This window comes from Trichosurus vulpecula, chromosome 5 (genome assembly GCF_011100635.1).
Source record: "Trichosurus vulpecula isolate mTriVul1 chromosome 5, mTriVul1.pri, whole genome shotgun sequence".
Classification (NCBI taxonomy): Eukaryota; Metazoa; Chordata; class Mammalia; order Diprotodontia; family Phalangeridae; genus Trichosurus; species Trichosurus vulpecula.
In genome coordinates, this window is record NC_050577.1 from 72,253,386 (window position 1) to 72,271,543 (window position 18,158).

The following is an 18,158-nucleotide window of genomic DNA, read 5'->3' on the forward strand; positions in this document are numbered from 1 at the left end:
ATCAGTTGTAAATACTAGAATAACAATGGGGCACATGAGGTAGTATCTGGGAAGGCAGCGCTGACACCATTGTTCCACAGTGGCAGGAGCTATGGAGGAAAGAAGCCTGGGACAGTAGATGGTGGCAAAACAAGTCTGATTCATGGCCCTCTAAATCAGTGGTGCCAAACTCAAATAGAAACCAGGGCCACTAAACCTTGCATAAGGATCTCTGTGAGCTGCATGTTGACTTAGAGTATAATGTTGCCTACGTCTTATTGTATTTTTATTTATTTTATTCAGTGGTTCCCAATTATATTTTAATCTAGTTCTGCCACATGTGGGAGTGTTGAGCAGGCACAGCTCAAGCCTTTGACACTTTGGCTCTAAACAGTAAGCATGTAATATGGCGCACCTAAGGTTCTCTGCATTGGTGTCTTTCTCTCCTACAAGACTATGAGAGCTCCTTCCTGTCTTATCAAATTTTGCATCTTCCCCAGTACCTAGCAGGAATTTAATAAATATTTTTTTGTATTGCATCTTACCTGCCTTGGAAGCTAATTTTAATCAGCGTCACAATATCTTTGTAATCCCCTTACCCCAAAGTGACACCCTATAGAGGAAACCTATACTACTCACTGTACTAGGGATGGCCAAAGGGGAAGCTGAGGAAATGCTAAGTGTAGATTTTCCATCTGACTTTCAGTCACAGCAGAGAACTGGTTGCAATATAGTCCAAGGGCTTAGCCTAGAGGTGGGTTCCATATGCATTATGTGCAAGGTGATTCACAGCAGAACAGCAAACATTATCTTAAAAAAAAAGGCCCTTGCATTTATGGATGGAGGACCAGTCCTGCCACTCCCTCTGGCACACTGATGGTTGTCTAGACCTCTTCCAGGCTCCTGGACAGGCTGAGAGCCTTAGGCACAGGGAAACATTTCCCAGGGGGTCCCCTTGACCACTCCTCTTCAGAGGAGCTTGGCTAAACTTCCTGAATGCAGACACCAATCCATCTATAATGTCTTTCCTAATAGGTACAATTAGAGAAGCTGTCCTTGGATGAGATGAGAAGATAAGTGGTCTGGATTGTGACTCCATAGACCAGCCACTCCCAAGAAATATAAGCAATTAGGCTCTCGACATCCTTTCCCCCACAGCCTGGATGCACCGTCTGTTACATGTCTAATCCCTTGTGGAACTGGTCAGGCATACAATCACCTTAAACCTGGATCTCCCATTTTTACAGTGGATCAACCCAGATAAAAACAAGACACTCTCAAGGGTCTGTTTCTTTTCAAAAACACATCCATAAAGCCCACTTGTCCAAGGAGCCCATAGCTCTGGGCAAACAGCATCCCATTAACCCCTATGGCACCATGTTCACCACTTTCACAAACGGGGAGCTGGGAAGAGGGGATTTTTTTTTTTTTACTATTTGCCTGAAGTTCCCAGAGCTAGAAAAGGATTCCAGTTTTCCTGTCTCCTAATCTAGTTTTCTTTTTTTTTTTATTCACTAGATATAACATTATCTGAAGTGGTCTTTTAACATAATTAAAAATTTAACCCAAGTATTGCCTGGTTACTCAGCTTCAAATAAATATTATATACACCCCAAACTTCATGATTTCATAATAGCTGATGCTGATATAACACTTCATGGCTTAGAGAGTGCTCCACAAAACCTGTCTCTTTCGATCATCACCATAACCCTGTGAGACAGGCAGGGCTGGCAGTACTGTTTCCATTTTGCAGATCAGGAAACTGAGGCTTCAATGATTTACTCAAAGTTGCATGACTAGTGACAAAAGTTAAGAATCTGAGTTTTCTGACAACAAATTCATTCTTTTTACCAGGCCTCGGTGGGGGGATAAAAAGGTGAGAAATTTGTTTCCAATTTCTAATCTAAGGAGAATCCTGTGCTAAGTGAATATTATATATTGTTTGTGGTCTGCTCATTTACACCAACATATGCACATTTAAAAATCTCAAACCTTTGCAAGGGGACGCGGCTTTTTGTTTTGCTTCACATCTCTGTGGGAAATATTGCCTAGCCCTAGACAGTAGAAGGCCAGAGTTTGAACCAAAAAGGTGCTGGCAAGCATCTTCTACTAAACTTGGACTTTTAGAAAGCACAGTCTAATTCCTTTAACTTATAAAGGTAAAAGGAAACCACAATTATTCCTACCGCCACCCCCCCCCCCCCCACCTAAAGAAAAACCGTAGTCTTGATCTCTCAGATTTGGTGACTAACTGGCTGGGTGAAGAGCTGATCAACCCCATCCACTAGAATAACCCTTGTTAATGCTGAACTCTTTCCTACAATTGATAGTGGATGGAGGCCAGAAGAATTGTCTTTTCTCTATTTTTGACCAGGAATCAGCACACTTCCAAGTAAACATAGCTTGCTTAATGTTGCTCCTTGTTAGGAATATATATTGTTTAACAATGAGACCACATAAAGGACCTCGGTGTGTTGGGCAGACAGAGAAAAGAGTTCCATCTCTGGCTTTCTGCTACTATTGCACATTGACCTAAATACCAGGCGCGAGTCCACCAACAAGAAAATGAGGGGGGGAAGGCTCTTTGTGTGTGCATTATCTCCTGCCAACTCACTGACTCTCACAATCAGGATTGATTACAAACACCCAATTAAGAGGCATTTGGAACATGATCTGAACACTAATCCTGCGTCTTGTTCTTCTTTATACTTAATTATCAGCCCTAAGATGAGTATTAGAGCATTAATTAGGAAGTTGATTTTTTAAGCTCATACCTGTATGTTGGCTCTCTACTGGGGAAAGTAGCAAAAAGTACATGAAAACTGAGTATATGATAGAAAGGAAAAGAAGGGGAGGGTACATCTAAGCCTTCTCTTAGGGGCTATTAAAAAAAAGATACCAAATTGGAAACACTAGCTACATGTTGATTTGGTTTGATAAAATTTAACTAACTGTCTCTCTCCCCCTCCCTCTCCCTCTCTCTCTCCTTCCTTCCTTCCCTCATTCTCTCTCTTGCTCGCATAAACACACACAAACACACTTTTAACTACAAAAACAACAAACAAAGCAACTTTGTTATATTCAAAATTTTGCTCTGATCAAATTGAATTGCTTGCAATAAGAAATAATGAAGAAAATTAATTTTTATTACATGCATAGGGCTTTGCTCAAATTTAATCAGTGTTGTTGGGGAAAAAAGTCAGAGGAAAAAAGCAGATAATTGTCTACCTGAATAGAAACCAGCTATAGTCCAGGTGGTAACAATAAGCTGGACCTGTGGTTTTCCTGGAAAGGGTTCATTCTCTGCTCACTGCATCCATTTTTCAATTGGAATGAACCTGCTGGTGGACCTTTAAAATGTCATTCCCCTTATATTGCACATCCTTGGGAACTCACTGGAGATCTAATGCAGAGATGGAAGGATTCAGATAATGAAGAAAGATATTTGGGGAGCCTGACTTCCCCGTGCACTGGATGCCAGATCAATATTTTGTTGAGATTTCAATAAGGCTGTAGCTTATGCAACCCATACGAAGCTCAAAAATGTTTCTGCTGGAAGTAGATACTGACCAAAACTATGAAATGTTCCAATGGGACTGTTTTCTTTTTCATTACAGAAAGAACAGCATGCGCTTTCTGGCTTCATTCTATAAGGTTTCAATGTCTCAGTGAGTTAAAAGTACACTATCTACAGAAAATAGCAAAGTATTTGGCTTTAAACATCCTTTGTGTCTCATAAAACAAGGCCAATGTTTTTTCCTCTTCTCTTGGTTCTAAAGAATATACTCAAATATGAAATAGTATTCATAACAAAGACCAAAAAAGAGAGTTATGTGTCAAAACTCATTGATATATGATAAAAACTATATAGTATACTCTATGAAAAAAATGTTTCAAAAATTTTTAAAATCCATCTCATTTTTCAAGCTTAGCCCTTACAATGATGTCACATATACTTTTTTTTTTAAACTACAAGAATCTGTAATTTTCTTCATTTGGGTACTTGTTCTCCTACTTAATTATCAAACAATATGCATTTATTAAGAGTATATTATATGCAAGGAACTCCATCATTTCTGCTGATCTCTAGTCCTCCATTTCTAATTTCCTATTGGACATCTTGAACTGGATATCCCGAATTTATGTTAAACTCAACATGTCCAAAACTGAACTCATCTTTCCTCTCAAACCTTCCCCTCTTCTTAACTTTCCTATTACTGCCAAGGGTACCACCAACTTCCCAATCACCCAGGCCCACAACCCAGGTGTCACCCTTGATTCCTCACATACTTTCTTCCCCTATACCCAATCAGTTGTCAAGGTCTTGTCAACATGACCTACATCTTTCCTACTTCATTCTCTCCTCTGTACACTGCTACCACACTGGTACAGGCCCTCATCACCTCATACCTGGACTATTACAATAACCCCCTTGTGGATCTGCCTGCCTCAAGTGTCTCCACACTCCAATCTATCCTCTACTTAGCTATCTAAGTGATCTTCCTAAAGCATCTGACCATGTCACCCTGCTATTCATCAAACTCCAGTGCCTCCCTAATCACCTGCTGGATCAAATAGAAAATTCCTTTGTTTTGCATTCAAAGCCCTTCCTAACTTAAATCCCCACCCCCACTTTTCCAATCTTCATGTACCTTATATATCTTATCTTCATCTCCCCCGCCCCCACCCAATACTTTGCAATTTAGAGCCACTGGCTTCTTGGCTGTTCCGTATACAAGATGCTCCATCTTCTGACTCTGGGCATTTTCACTGGCTGTCCTCCGTTCTTAGACTATTTATTCCCTCTTCTCATCTCTGCCTCCTTGCTTTTTCAAGTCCCCTCTCAAAACCCACTTTCTACAGGAAGCCCTTTCCATTCTTCCTTAATTATAGTGCCTTCTCTATGTTAATTATCTCTAATTTATCCTATAAATTGTATGTTTGTACAAAGTTGTTTTCATGTTGTATCTTCCATTAGCCTGTGAGCTCCAGGGACTGTCTTTGACCTTTCTCTTTATCTTCAGCATTTACCCAGTGCCTGGCACTTAGTGACTTCTGATCACCAAGTCAAGTCAAGGAAGCAAGCATTTATTAAGCACCTACTATATGCCTGGCACCTTGCTAAGGGTTGGGGATACAAACACAAGCAAAAAATAATGTCAGTCCTTGCCCTCAGGGAGTTTAACACAAAAAAGGAGCTAACAGGGAAGATATAGGTGGAAAGTGCCCATTTGGGGCATAGTGACCATGTCAGGAGAGTCTGAAGTGCAGCTGGGAGAGGAATAAAAGATAGTTGCCCTGAGCCCTTCGTTAAATTGAAGGTTGTGAGAGAAACTCAGCAGGGGAGGGATAGAGGTATGGGTGGAGTTTGGTGGAGGGATATTCTAGGATGAGGGGGCCACAGGTGCAGAAGGCAAATTCTAGCCATCAGCTAGGGTATGTTAGCAAAGTTCAGAGAGTCGGAAGCAGAGCAACAAGAGTGGTTATAGGTGAAAAACTCATTGCCCCATAGCCAACCTGGTGCCAAACACCTCCTAGCTTTCTAAGGCCGGTGATCAGATAAGGGACATAAGGGCCCCGCTCAAAGTCTTTCTGGCTTGAAGAGTTGAGATCCATTAGTATGGCCTTCAAGATCCAAGGTTTATATATTCTCTTTTGTCAAGGGCCATGAATACAATGAAATTAAATTAAATTATCAAAATGTCAAAATTAAATAGATAATTTCTTTGAGGGAAGTGACTGTATCTTACTTTTTAATTTCTTGGAATATCTGGGGTTGGTCCTTGCTCATGGTAGATGCTGAATAATTATTAGTTGAATTGAAAGAACAATTTCTATAGATAGTCCAAGTTGTAGTCTTAGGGTTTTTTTCTTTTTTAACATAAAAAGTGCAATTTATTCCTATTGTTTCCTTCAGATTTAAAAACAGACCTGAATATAAATTTCTATTTGACTCTAACATCAGTAATGAAAATCTCTATGAAGCTAAAATTAAAATTAACTTTACGCAAATTTCCCCTTTGGATGTATTTGTTAGTAATAAGATATATTTATTAATCATTCTACAAAAGTAAAGATTGTCTTCTACACAGGAGAATGACAGACTTTAAGGGAATAATGCTATAGGCCGGCATCCATATTCTCCTATAAAACAACACTGCAGTATCTGGTCACCAAGTCTATAATTTCTCAGTAAGAAGACCACTACTGGGCTTTTCCTTCCACCATCTTCTGGAGCTTCACATTCATTTTCTTAATGTTTTTAACCCAATGTCTGTGAAATTTTTATTGCTCCCCAGATGACGACATCTGATCTGAATGTAACCACACACCTCTTCGCTCAACAGCATTTGTCACAAACCATTATAAATTATCATGCTGATAGTTTGCATTGCTGGGAAACCGGAAAAGTTCCATAAATTCTAACTACTGTATCAGTGACATTCTTGTTTATTATACAGATATAAAGTTTTATGAGATTCAAGATGTCTGCTTTACCACAGAAAGGAAACCTTAGGGGAGTAAGACCCAGCTAACCTAATGTAAACACCGAAAGCCATTTACAACATACAGCGGGCATTAAAATGTTCTGAGCAATGCTTCACCAGATGCTTCATGGGTCAGTTTCCCTCTTTCTCCTTTGCTTCCAACGGTCTCTTGTCACTTCACAAACGAGCAAGATTTTACTGGTGTAAAAAGGAAAAGGGACCATTCTCTCCTTCCTTCCATACTTCCTTCTGTGTCAGAAATCATTGTCTACTTACTACCCCTACCCCTAGAATTAAAAAAAAAAGGTAGTACAACTAACATTCTGGGAGATTGCAAACCCCTTTGAACCCTACAAAGAAACATTATACAACCTGGAGACAATCTCAGAGTCAATAATAAGCATAATCTGTTACAATTGAATTTAACAATTCATTTTTCTTGGATTACAAGGGAATCATCTGGGCCGCTAGGTGGCGCAGTGAGTAGAGCACCGGCCCTGGAGTCAGGAGGACCTGAGTTCATATCCAGCCTCAGACATTTGACACATGTATTAGCTGTGTGACCTTGGGCAAGTTATTTAACCCCAATCGCCCTGCCAAAAAGCAAAAAAAAAAAAATCTAAAACAAGGGAATCACCCCCCTACACTGTTGACAGAGTGACTCTAAAGATTAGCTCTTCTCCCTATCGCCTTTAAAATAAGAAGTCAGTTCCTTAGTTCAATATAGCACTGAGACTTTTCTGTGGTAGCCTGTGACTACTGTACTGGTTGATTGCAACACTGAATTTCCGGAATGTTTTCCCACTAATCCTATCCTTAGGATATTGTTCCATTAGTCCTGACTTGTTCATTGTGAAAGTCTAATTACTTCTCTATCTTCAATCCCCACAAATGGAAACTGCTGACTTGGCTCTCTAAGATTCTCTACAATGAGTTTTTATCTTAGACCCACCTGCTCCTGCTTTTACAGAATACAAGTTGGCCTTTCTCCATTAAAATCCTACTTGGATGCCTGATCATAGCATGGACTTGAACCTGGGTTCTCCAAGCCGATGACCAGAGTCCTAGGCTCTGGCGTCTCCTACTATGTTTGAAAAGGCTTCTGATACAGCCTGGCAACAGATTGTTGACCAAAGATCAGCTTGGATAAATGCAGAGAGATTGGCCATCAGGTGATATTGTTTGGGGGGGAGTGCTAAACGGAGGGACTGGATCTATAACAACTCATAAAACCATCAACTAAAGCAGAGAATGTGATTTGTGCCAATGGAGGAAATGCCCACACTCTCAAAATCACTCATTGTCCACAGTATTAAACTTACTCAAGGGGGCCAAAACAAGACAACGACATGCAAATTCCATGTGGTGAAATAGCATTAAATTTTAATTTGCAAAATAGCTCTAAACTACTAACCACCACAATTTCTAGATCAATGCTTTCAGGGTAATATTAGGATTTCTAAGTTTTAAATATTTAGTCACTGATTCAAATTCTGGGAATGATATAATGAAAATTAAAGTGGTTAACATTTGAGGATTGCTTTTAGTTTTCCAAATCAATCAATGAACTAACATTTCTTAAGCACCTACTCTGTGCTAGGTACTTTGTTAGGCATTCAAGATATAAAGATAACAAATGAAGTCATTCTTGCTCTCAAGATACTTACATTCTATGGTGGAAAGGAAGACGTACAAAAATAAATATACAGAAAATGAATACAAACCACATGCAAAGCAGTCAGGGACAGAGGACTCCAGCAATTGAGGATGCTTCTACATTTATGATCTCATTTTATTTAAATAATAATCTTCTAAGATAGGTAAAACATATAACTCCACAAGGAAACTGAGGCACAGAATGATTAGGTGAGTTCCTTGAGATCAACAGTTTGCTAGGCGAAGAGCTGAAATTAGAATCCAATGTAGTCTGCCTTTCTCAACTATGCTTCCTGAGGAGGTTCAACTTGTGAATGTGTATATTCTTACTATATTTCTTCTTCTCTCCCCCTTCCAAGGAAATTCTTCCCAATATTAGGTGCCAAATTGCTATCAACAAAAGCTGCTGGTTCTATCTTCTACCTACCTAAGAGATGAAAAATGTGGCCACACTTCCAGGATCTACTCGCGTTATCTCTGTTGTATGCTAGCATAGTATTTTGTATGGCAGCAGAAGAGAGTCAGAATTTGGTGTTTCTGCACATTTGAGATTCCCATTAGTTACAAGGTCAAGGAGCAATATTACAAAGTATAGGACAAAAGTACTCATCCTTAACACTACACACACACACACACACACACACACACACACACACACACACGCATTCTCTCTATCTCTCTTCCCACTAAATTCAACAAATCAGTTTTTTGTGTAGGTCAAGAGGTAGCAACTTAGAAATAAACTATAAATGCAATTATTCAGAGAATGTAATTTTTTTCTAAATCTGTCTGTTCAGCTAGTTCTGCCTGGATGACCTTAGGCAAGTCACTTACTGTAAAATGAGGGAGCTGTATTCTCTATAATCTCTCTCCCTCCAGACCTAACATTCTGCGATTATTTGATGTAGTCTTCTTAGCCTCACCAGTTTTCTTTAATTTTTTTCAAAATTACTGATGATATCCCTTTTTAGAAATTCAAATCTCCCCTATTACTTAATTCTCTCTCCCTCTTCCTCTCCCTTTCCCTCTCCTTCAGATTACCCTTTATTGACTTCCAATATTGAAACTTCTAACACAGCGGAGACTCCTTAGAATTCTTGTATTATATACATATGGTAATAATTTACAGATCAAGAAATAGGAAATAATTTAGACTCAAGTCCAAAAGTACCTTACTTACTGGAATAATATGATTATACAAGATACAAAAAAGGTTTCTTACAGGAAATGTCTACTGGGGTATGGGCATTAAGAAGCAACCAAACAAGCCAGAGACTAGGTACTCAGGTTGTCTAGGTGACAGGCACTACAAATTCACCCAGCAGAGCAAACTAGCAAACTATAGCAAATTCCCTGTTGTCTGGCATTCTGATCAGCAAAACTCTCTATGAAATGATATTTCTAGACATGTATGCCGCAATGTTTGTGAATTACCTAACTGAATCTCAGGCAATATTCTGAAGCAAGAGACGGTGTGGCATAGAGGATAGCATATTGGAGCTGGAGTCAGGAAGACCTAGGTCTAAATCCTGTTCTGGACAATTAGTAGCTGAGTGGTTCAGCCTCAGTTTCCTCATTTGGAAAATGGTGGCAGGAAGAGGGAAGGCTAAGACTCCATATCCTCCACGGTCCCTTAATCTGTGATCCTTGTAGTACTTATGGATCATCAAATAAAGATGAATGTTATTTATAGAACATCTTCTTACATTTTAATTCTTTGACAATTTTTACCCATCTATGTATTTACAATAGCTCTCCTTTAACCAGAATATTGGATTAACAGAATACCTCCTTTCCCACATGCTGCCCTATAACAACATATTTACTAAAATAGCTTTGCGGATGGTTGTAAAAATCCTATCGGTGTGAATGTTTATACATTTTATGTAATATAATAATTTGTAGTATTACCCTTTTTAGAAGAAAAGGTCCTTTGTGAGCAAGAACAACATACAGAATTTACTTATTAATAAATATACCTAGATAGCATTGAAGTGGCTACATACATCACATTATAAGTGAGAGACTGTTCTTTAAACCTGAGGAGAGTGTCATTCCCCAAGAAACATTACAGATTTGACACCTAAATAGTTTTCTCCCTCCCTTGATAAAAAGATTTCTATGCCTGAATTCCACAAATGATTGATATGAATACCAATTCAATACCTCTGGAGAGTAGAGACAAGAGTGTAGGTAAGAATATAGCATATAATGATGTGAGTAAGACAGACAGGAGGACTGCTAAGTATACACAGTAGATAAATAAACACTAAATTGAGCTGAATGCAGTATTTATTCATATTCAAAGCACACCTCACTTAGTGTTTCTCTATAGCAGATAAGGCAAACATACACCAAAAAGCAGAAAAGATGACCTGGGTTATTATCACAAAGAAATTGTGTTTGCATATATCTTCCTAATAAGTCAAGTGTTTTTTTTTAAATCATACCTATATGTAGAAATGCCTTTTATTTTAATAATGAAGTCAGGCATAATTGGACTCTTTAACAAATTAATAGAAAAGCTAAGTCAAGGCACTTAAAATTCTACTCTTTCCTGGAAATGGGAAAAGACATTGTCCCATATGTGAGACACCAATTTAATCAATCTTTGCACTTAGACACTGATTTTTAGAATGTCTTCATAAAAAGCTATTATTTATTCCACCAGAAAATTCACTTATCCTATTTTTACCACTACATGACTTATTGTCATCCAATACAATTTATGGTTTCCCATGTCAAGCATAAATAAGATAAATATAGTTCTTAAATAGTAAAATGTTCCATAGATTTGCTAAAAATGTCTGACCTCGCTGTTTGTGGTTGCAGTAAATTTTCGTGCCTTGCAATTTTTTATAAAAATTCTAGGCAGATATTTTATTTACTATTCTCATACCCCTCCAAGAAAAAAAATGACTGAAACACCAAGAATTTAAACAGCAAAAATCAACAGGCCCCTTCCTACATTAGAGAAAAAAGAGACAAAGAGATAACAAAATTAAAGATAATCTTGCATGACTTGAGGCTCAGACATCACTAAAGATATTCTTTTCATGCCTTAAACCACTAACACATGATCTGGTCTGGCTTCAGATGCTCTTTTATTCATTCATAAACCATCTTGCACACATCAGCTGGTTTTTCCCTTTTCCCCCATTCTACTGTGGCTCTCCCCATAGACATTTCTGACCACTAGATGGTGCCATAGTGCCCTGTTCAGACAAGCGGACTTACTTGCAGTCTCTGTCTTCCAAATCAAAGTGAGGGTTGAAGTTGATCATAATTCTCTGGTATGGGTCTGGAGCCTGAATAAGCCACTCACATTTTTCGCTTGGGTGATAAGAATGAGGATAGCCAGGAGAAGTAAGGTACCCAGGATTTACAATTTTTATATTATCACCACATTTACCTGGAATGAAAATAGCATGCTTTAGTAGTTCATCTTTTCTTTACAGATGACAGTTTGACAGTCTAGCTTTCTTGACAACTTATCAGTTGTTAAACTTTCCAGAACTCTTTTCAGGGAAACATTTTGGTCATTCCCCCCCCTCCCCATGTTCTTCAAGTATTGTTGTTTGAAGTAGTTCTAACAAGATCATCGTTTAATCTCCCAAGCATTTGCACAGTATGGAGAGCTTCCTTTGAAAACACCGTTGGTACTCCAAAGGGGAATTTTTTTTCAAAGTTCTCTCCCAAGAAAAAGATCTTCCAGCATTAAAAACATTAAATCCCCTCAATTGATGTTAACATGGTCCCTAGGGGGCTTCTGTTAGACCTAATTATCTCCAAGAAGTATAATCTTATTAAGTAACAAGTTCTAAGTGGAAGGTGACTAAGAGATGCAGTTTGACCCCCTGTGTTGCTTTTTGATGATAAGCCTGGTCTGTGTCATTGGTCATTGGGGACTGTCTTCATAGACCTTGCTTTAAGCCAAACCTTCTTTTGTTTTATCAGTTCATAAATCTCAGTACTTCCAAGCTATCTCTGTTCTTGAAACACAGACTGAGCAAAGAACAAAGTGTTTTTAGTGAACCAGAAATAATTCTGTATTATTTCTCTGAGTAAAGTTGCTCAGGCCTGGAGACTAGATCAAAGTAATGGTGCAGAAAGAAAAATAAATAATCACACAGCTTTATTTCTAATTACCTAACTGTTGGACAGTCAATGTCAGGAAGTATAGGTGTCCCATATGGTAAGCCACAGCCTAACATCCTGGGAAAGGTGGGCTTAATGGTTTCGAGACTCATCATTTCCAAAAGCCAAATGTTGGCTTGATCGCCAAGAGCTAAATAAACCAGTCTCTGAGGCTGCTTTATTGTTCAGCGTTGATTTTCATTGTCACTTTTTATGATGGATTTCATACTGGAGAGCTTCAGCTTGAAAGGCTGCCACATTTACTGATGCTTAATTTTTAGCAATAAAAAAAAATCTGTGCATAAACTATGGAAGAGGAACAGGTATGACACCAGTGAAATATATAAGCCTATCAATCACAACTTTTCAGTAATGGTATATATAGATTTGAATATGGCATCTAATACATTCCCTGTGGAAAGAGAATGGCATTCTTTGCTCTCAGCATGAATTTATAAATGTACAGAATTTTATTACAGGAAAACCAGGTCAAATGGAAATGAAAGATGAAATGCGCATCAAAAATGCATAAAGCTACATGCATTACAGAAATCATTTCCCATAAATTAGAGAGAAAGAAGACAATATAAATTCTATTGTTTTCTCAATCACTAGATGTTTCTAACCATGTTTTTTGGACTAGAGTAGATTTATGTTGGTTTCTCCTCTTTTTTTTTGGCTTTTAAAAGCCTTGTGCTTGCCAAGACCAAGTGATGTTGCGACTAGAGTTCAACATCTCGGCTAATGATCATATTGGACTCTGTTATGTGATTCTACTGAGAGTCTTGCATTATTCTAAATTTGCAGAGAACTTGGAAAGTGACCCCGTGTCATTAAGTCTCCTCCAGCTCTGTGCAAACAACATGGCAGAGTCTGGCCTCTGTTAAAAGAGTGAAATAAAACAGCTCCGCTCCTAGTCACTTGACAAGAGTCCCTTCAGAAGACGATTAGGTGGGCTCAGTACCACCAATGCTCTTTAATCTGTGACTTCTGAGAAAGTGACAGTATAATAAGATAACGGGACTGCTAGACTCCCTGGCTCTGTTAAATCTCTCTAACAGTTGATTAAGAAAGAGCAATTTCTAATGACTCAGGACCATTAGTCCTAAATAAGGTTAATGAATTAATTTAGCAGGCACTGGCATTTGGGAGGAGGTGGATGTGGCTTTAGGAGCTCTGATAAGTTAAAGAGGATGGCCTTGGTGACTCCACTGCTTTCTGGAGCTTTTTTTCAAACTCTGATTGAGCGACTGTATCTCTGTTTCTTTACCAGTCCCCATTATTCCTGCTAAGCATTTGAAGAAATACGACATCGTAGTTGCTACATAATTTTCTACAACCTTTTGCATTTGATTTCAAATCCACTATCGTGCACTTCTCTTGCCATACATACTAAGTCTGCCATGAAGGGGTGGGGGGAAGCTTTTGATTTCCTAGGACTGGTCAGTTGAACTCATTCAAATGGAAGGGGGGATTATCTCACCCCACTCCCATGCCCTTGCTATGAGAGTTCAGAAAGATACCACCAACTGGAGTTCATTAATAAGTCACAAATTAACATTCACACATTTTTGCTTTCCTAGCATATTTGTGAGAACACTGGTGGTTGCAGGGGGGAATCTATTGCTTAAATCACACAGCCTCCTGAAAACATATTAGAGAGATTAACTTCCATCATAAAACCCTGATTTAAATTCCTCTTAGTATAAAACACTCCACTTGTGGTCTCTTATTAAAACAATATACCACAATAAGTAGTGGATGTTCTTTTCTTCTAATTACTTTGATTGAAATCCAAGTCAGGCAAAAGCAAATATTTGATAATTAGTTAATAATAATTGCTGAAGGCTTAACTGAAAAGAGATTTTCACATCCCAGCCTTCACTTATTTTAAAGTGGGAGGCAAACAATCCTACAGCCAGATCACATTCAAAAACATTATTTATGTTACTTGGTCCTGTTTATAGCCCACACATTCTGTCATTTACTTAACCCGAAGAGATTTCAAAACCAAACCGAACAGTAGGGATTTTCAGATAGGCTGGTCTCCTATACTGTATATATCAAATTCCTTTATTGACACTATGTAACTTTCATTCAAACTCCAGACTTTCTTGACAGGATTAGGGGACAGATGACTAGGAGCACTCGGAAAAACACACATCCCACACCAATACCTGCAGACACATGCCAGAGGCTTCTGGATATTTGGGATACTAAGAGGGCTGGGAAGTTTTCTCTTTAAAGCATTCATTAACTTTCAGCAGCCATCAAAATTTTGAAAGGGATTCTCATCTAATTGCCTTCGGGAGGAAGCATTATTACGATAATTGGTGCGCTGATCTGGTAAGGTAGGCAGTTTTGCTTTGTGAGAAAGAGAGGAAACACACACACACACACACTCACACTTACACATACACTCACACACATGTTCCGAAATCCTCTTGATGTAAAACGTTTAACATCTCCTCCACTAACCCTCCAAAAAAAAAAGTTTCCTTTAGGCCACAAGAAGACTAGTGAGTGCCTGCGTCTCGAGCAGCTGTGGCGAGGTGCCCACCCAGCTAGAAGGCGCAAGCGACTCCCCACTCGGAGCAGCGCCCACCCGGGGCTCCTGCGCCCTCCAACCCGGGGCCCAGCGGCGTGCGTGCGGCTGTCAGACGCGCTTCTTTGGCCGCCTGCTGTCACTTACCGTTCCGAACCGCGCTGGCTAGGGCGACCGTGAGCGCGGCGCAGTGCAGGACAAGCAGCCCCCAATCCATTCTCCTCAACCAGGTCGCAGAAAGCCGCGGGCAGAGAAAAAAGACCGGGGGAGGGGGCTAAGGAGACAAATAGAAGGGGGAGGGCAAAAGGGAAAGGGGGGAAAAAAACTCCCCCGGACAGCCCCAAATCCTCCCGCAGCTTGAAAATCCTTCAGGCTGACTTGGAGAAAAGCAAGCAGCAGCGGAACAGTGCCTTGATCCGGGAGAAATGCTTCTCTTTTTGTGTCTCAAGTCGCCTGCATCCTGTCATTTAGCTCCGGTTTCCTCTCTCTTTTCCCACACTTGTTCCTCTTCCAAGAGCCGCTGCCCGGGCCATTTCAGAAAAAAAAAAAATCCAAACGTGCGAGTGGGTGGAGGAGGTCTCGGTGTTGCAGGGAGAGAGAAGGGAGACACGGATAGCCTAAAGGCAAATTCCGAAAACGAAAGAAGAAGAGGGGGGAAAATCCCGTGTCTTTTTTTTTTTCCTTGACCCCCTGGAAACTGATGAGATCGCGCCCAGGGGAGGTCCGGGGGGTGTCTGCGGGAAGGAGAGAAGCAAGCAATTGAAAAGATGAGCCGAGACAGAGAGGAGTTTCACAAACTGCACACCCGCCTCTTTTTCCCCTCCCTCTCTCCTTCCGTCTTCTCCTCCCCTCCCCTCCCCTCCTCTCCCCTTTTCCTCCCTTTCTCCCTCCCTCTTTCCCCGATAAGCTCGCCTGTAATCGCCTGACAAGAGGCAGGGAGCAGAATAAGTTTCCCTCAGTGTTTTTCTCCGTCAGTCTGTCTCCGAATCCCAGCTAGGGCTCTCTAAGCGTAGGAGGTATATGTGTGGAAGGAGGGCGCCAGGGGCAATGGGTCTCAGTGCCAACTAGTAGGCAGTCTCTCCTTGGGCAGTGAAAAAAAGAAGGGCACAGCGAGCGAAGCAAGGCAGGGCCTCCGTGTGACCTGCCTGTAGGATGCTGCTAGCTCCGGGGTTGAAGGGACCCGGGAAACGAGTCCAGTGTAGCGGCGGCGGCGCAGCAGAGAGAGAGTGACTCCGAATCCTGGAGGAGAGGAGTGCGAAACGCCCGAGAGGCGGCAGCTTGTTCTTGCAACTCACAAGTCGCCTGCTACTGCTGTTGCTGTTGCCGCCGCTGCCACTGCTGAAGGAAGAGCGGGGTTTGTCTGCACCCAACCCAGAAGAGGCGCAGCTGTCCCAGCCCCCACCCCTGCCTCCCTGACCTCTCCAGCCCTCATAGTGGTCTCAGGAGCTCCAGTGTCTGCTGGAGGAGAGGTGGACTGCGCCTTCCCCACCCGCAAAGACAGGGTGGGGGATGGCAGCCAGTTCCACTTAAAGCCAAGTGAAATCGATTAAGCGTAAGATGCCCATCTGCCTCAAGAGACAACCCGGGGCAGGGCGTCTGGGCAAGCAGCTTCGGGGGTAACCCAACCTGTATGACTCGGTGCCCGGGGCGCTGCCCACCCGCTCCATTGTTCACCAGTCCCGGGTGCCCTGTAGTCCAGGGGTGGAGGGGAAAGGACAGTAAGGGGATCTGGATCCAAGACGAGAAATAACTGTTGCCCAGCCCCACCCGTTCATACTGATTATAAGCCCAGGTGCTGCTCCGTTCCTATTTTAAAGGCACCAAGCCTACTGTGTCCCTAGATTCCCAGGGGGAAGGAGAGGAGGAACCTTTGTCCACCTCTACTGGGCGTTCGCTGCACCCTTCCAGCAACAGGCAAGGCACATGTAGGGGCTAATCCTATAGCTTAGCCCCCCCCTTCTCCCGCCCCCGCCCAACTCTCATTCCTCTTGGGAGAGGTGTTCACACCAGCAGCTGACTGGCCCCTGGTTCCCTCACCCTAGGATTCTTCCTAGCTCATTTCACAGACAGCCGCTATTGAAGATCGTCAGTACACCAGAGTAAATAAAACATTTCACATGGAATAAAAAGGCAGAGACCAAGGGATCAAGCACTCTAGGTAGACGGTTGCCCCGCGGATACCCACGGAAGGAGGATGTTTTGGAAACCGTGAGGTCACGGCATTTCCCCAGTGTTTGGCGCTTATTGACACACCCCGAAATCGGGACTTATTCCGACTTGGCACGCGAGAGGGAGATCTGTCAAGGGCAATTTACAGAGAACTGGAAACGGAGACTAGACAAGGAGCTCGGGATTCTGGCCGCACAACCAGCGAGTACAGAGAGCAAGTGGGAAATCACACGTCTCCTCCGCGGGCACTACTAGGGGCGTTGGTTTCAAATCCCAAAATAGTGGAGCTCAGAGAAGTACTCTCAGGGCTGGGTCCTCCCGCTATTTGCCTATCTCCTGGGGGGCTAGAGGGTGGACTGGTGCGTCAGTTTCAAGCCCAGCCCAAAGCACTCACCCAAACTGCCTGCTCTCTCCCTTTCCCCCGGAGCCTTTCCCCATGCACCGCCTGCTGAGGACCTCTCACCCAATCTCCTTACCTGAGACCCCGACCAACCCTGCCCCCTGGAACGCCTCCTTGCCCATCTACAGCCCTTAGATCCGCCCCTACTCCCGCCTCCCCAAAGCAGGCCGCTGGAGGCGCTGCTAGGGAAGCTAGACTGGCTAGGGTGCGGGCGCTAGTGGGGCGAGGATGGGATGTCTGATAGCCTTTTTGTAACAAGGCATAACGGAGCCTTGCCCTGACCGAAAAGCGGGAAAGGTTCCCTCACTGAACCCCAGGCTGGCGTTCTTTCCCATCCTTCTGTCTCCACATCTTTCTTCCTCCTTTCCTCCTCTCCTCTCCAGCCAGCCTAGTAACTCCAACCCAGCTCCTGATCTACATGGAGCCAGCCAGAAACACAAAGGTCTCAGGGTCTGCTCGAACTTCAGCACGCCCCCCTCCCCCTTCCCACCGCCCACTCAGAGGCAGAGATAGGAAAAACAAGCCAAGGGTTCAGGCAGGTTGACAAATGGGCCGATTGGAGGGATGGGAGATTGGATTGTCCTGGGGACATCCGGAGTCAGCTCCGTCTGTGCTCAGCCGGTGTTCGTCCCTCGAGTCCGCCTCTTTCAAGGCAGAGTCAAGGGGGCACGCAAAGGATAACCTTGCCGCCCCGCTTTTGTCTGTTTTTAGGAAAGCACTAGTTCTCTTTCCTTGCTGAGTACTGTTTTCCTATCATCCCCCAAATTATCAGATTTGAGATGTC

At 42.0% G+C, this 18,158-nt stretch overlaps 1 protein-coding gene across 4 annotated transcripts in view; it reads right to left on the reverse strand.

Annotated features, from left to right (window-relative positions):
• NRP1 (neuropilin 1) overlaps positions 1–15,576 on the reverse strand; it is a 183,467-nt gene extending 167,891 nt beyond the window's left edge. For 3 of the 4 annotated variants that reach the window (XM_036759564.1, XM_036759563.1, XM_036759561.1), the window contains exons 1-2: positions 14,953–15,546; positions 11,361–11,535 (exon numbers count right to left, since the gene is read on the reverse strand). In XM_036759564.1, the coding sequence (XP_036615459.1) occupies positions 11,361–11,535; positions 14,953–15,022 (245 nt within the window). In that variant the 5' untranslated portion in view covers positions 15,023–15,546. Of the gene's footprint in view, positions 1–11,360; positions 11,536–14,952 lie in introns of all 4 variants that reach the window. The other variant, XM_036759560.1, reaches the window with a different exon arrangement.
• Between the last annotated feature and the right edge of the window lie 2,582 nt (positions 15,577–18,158).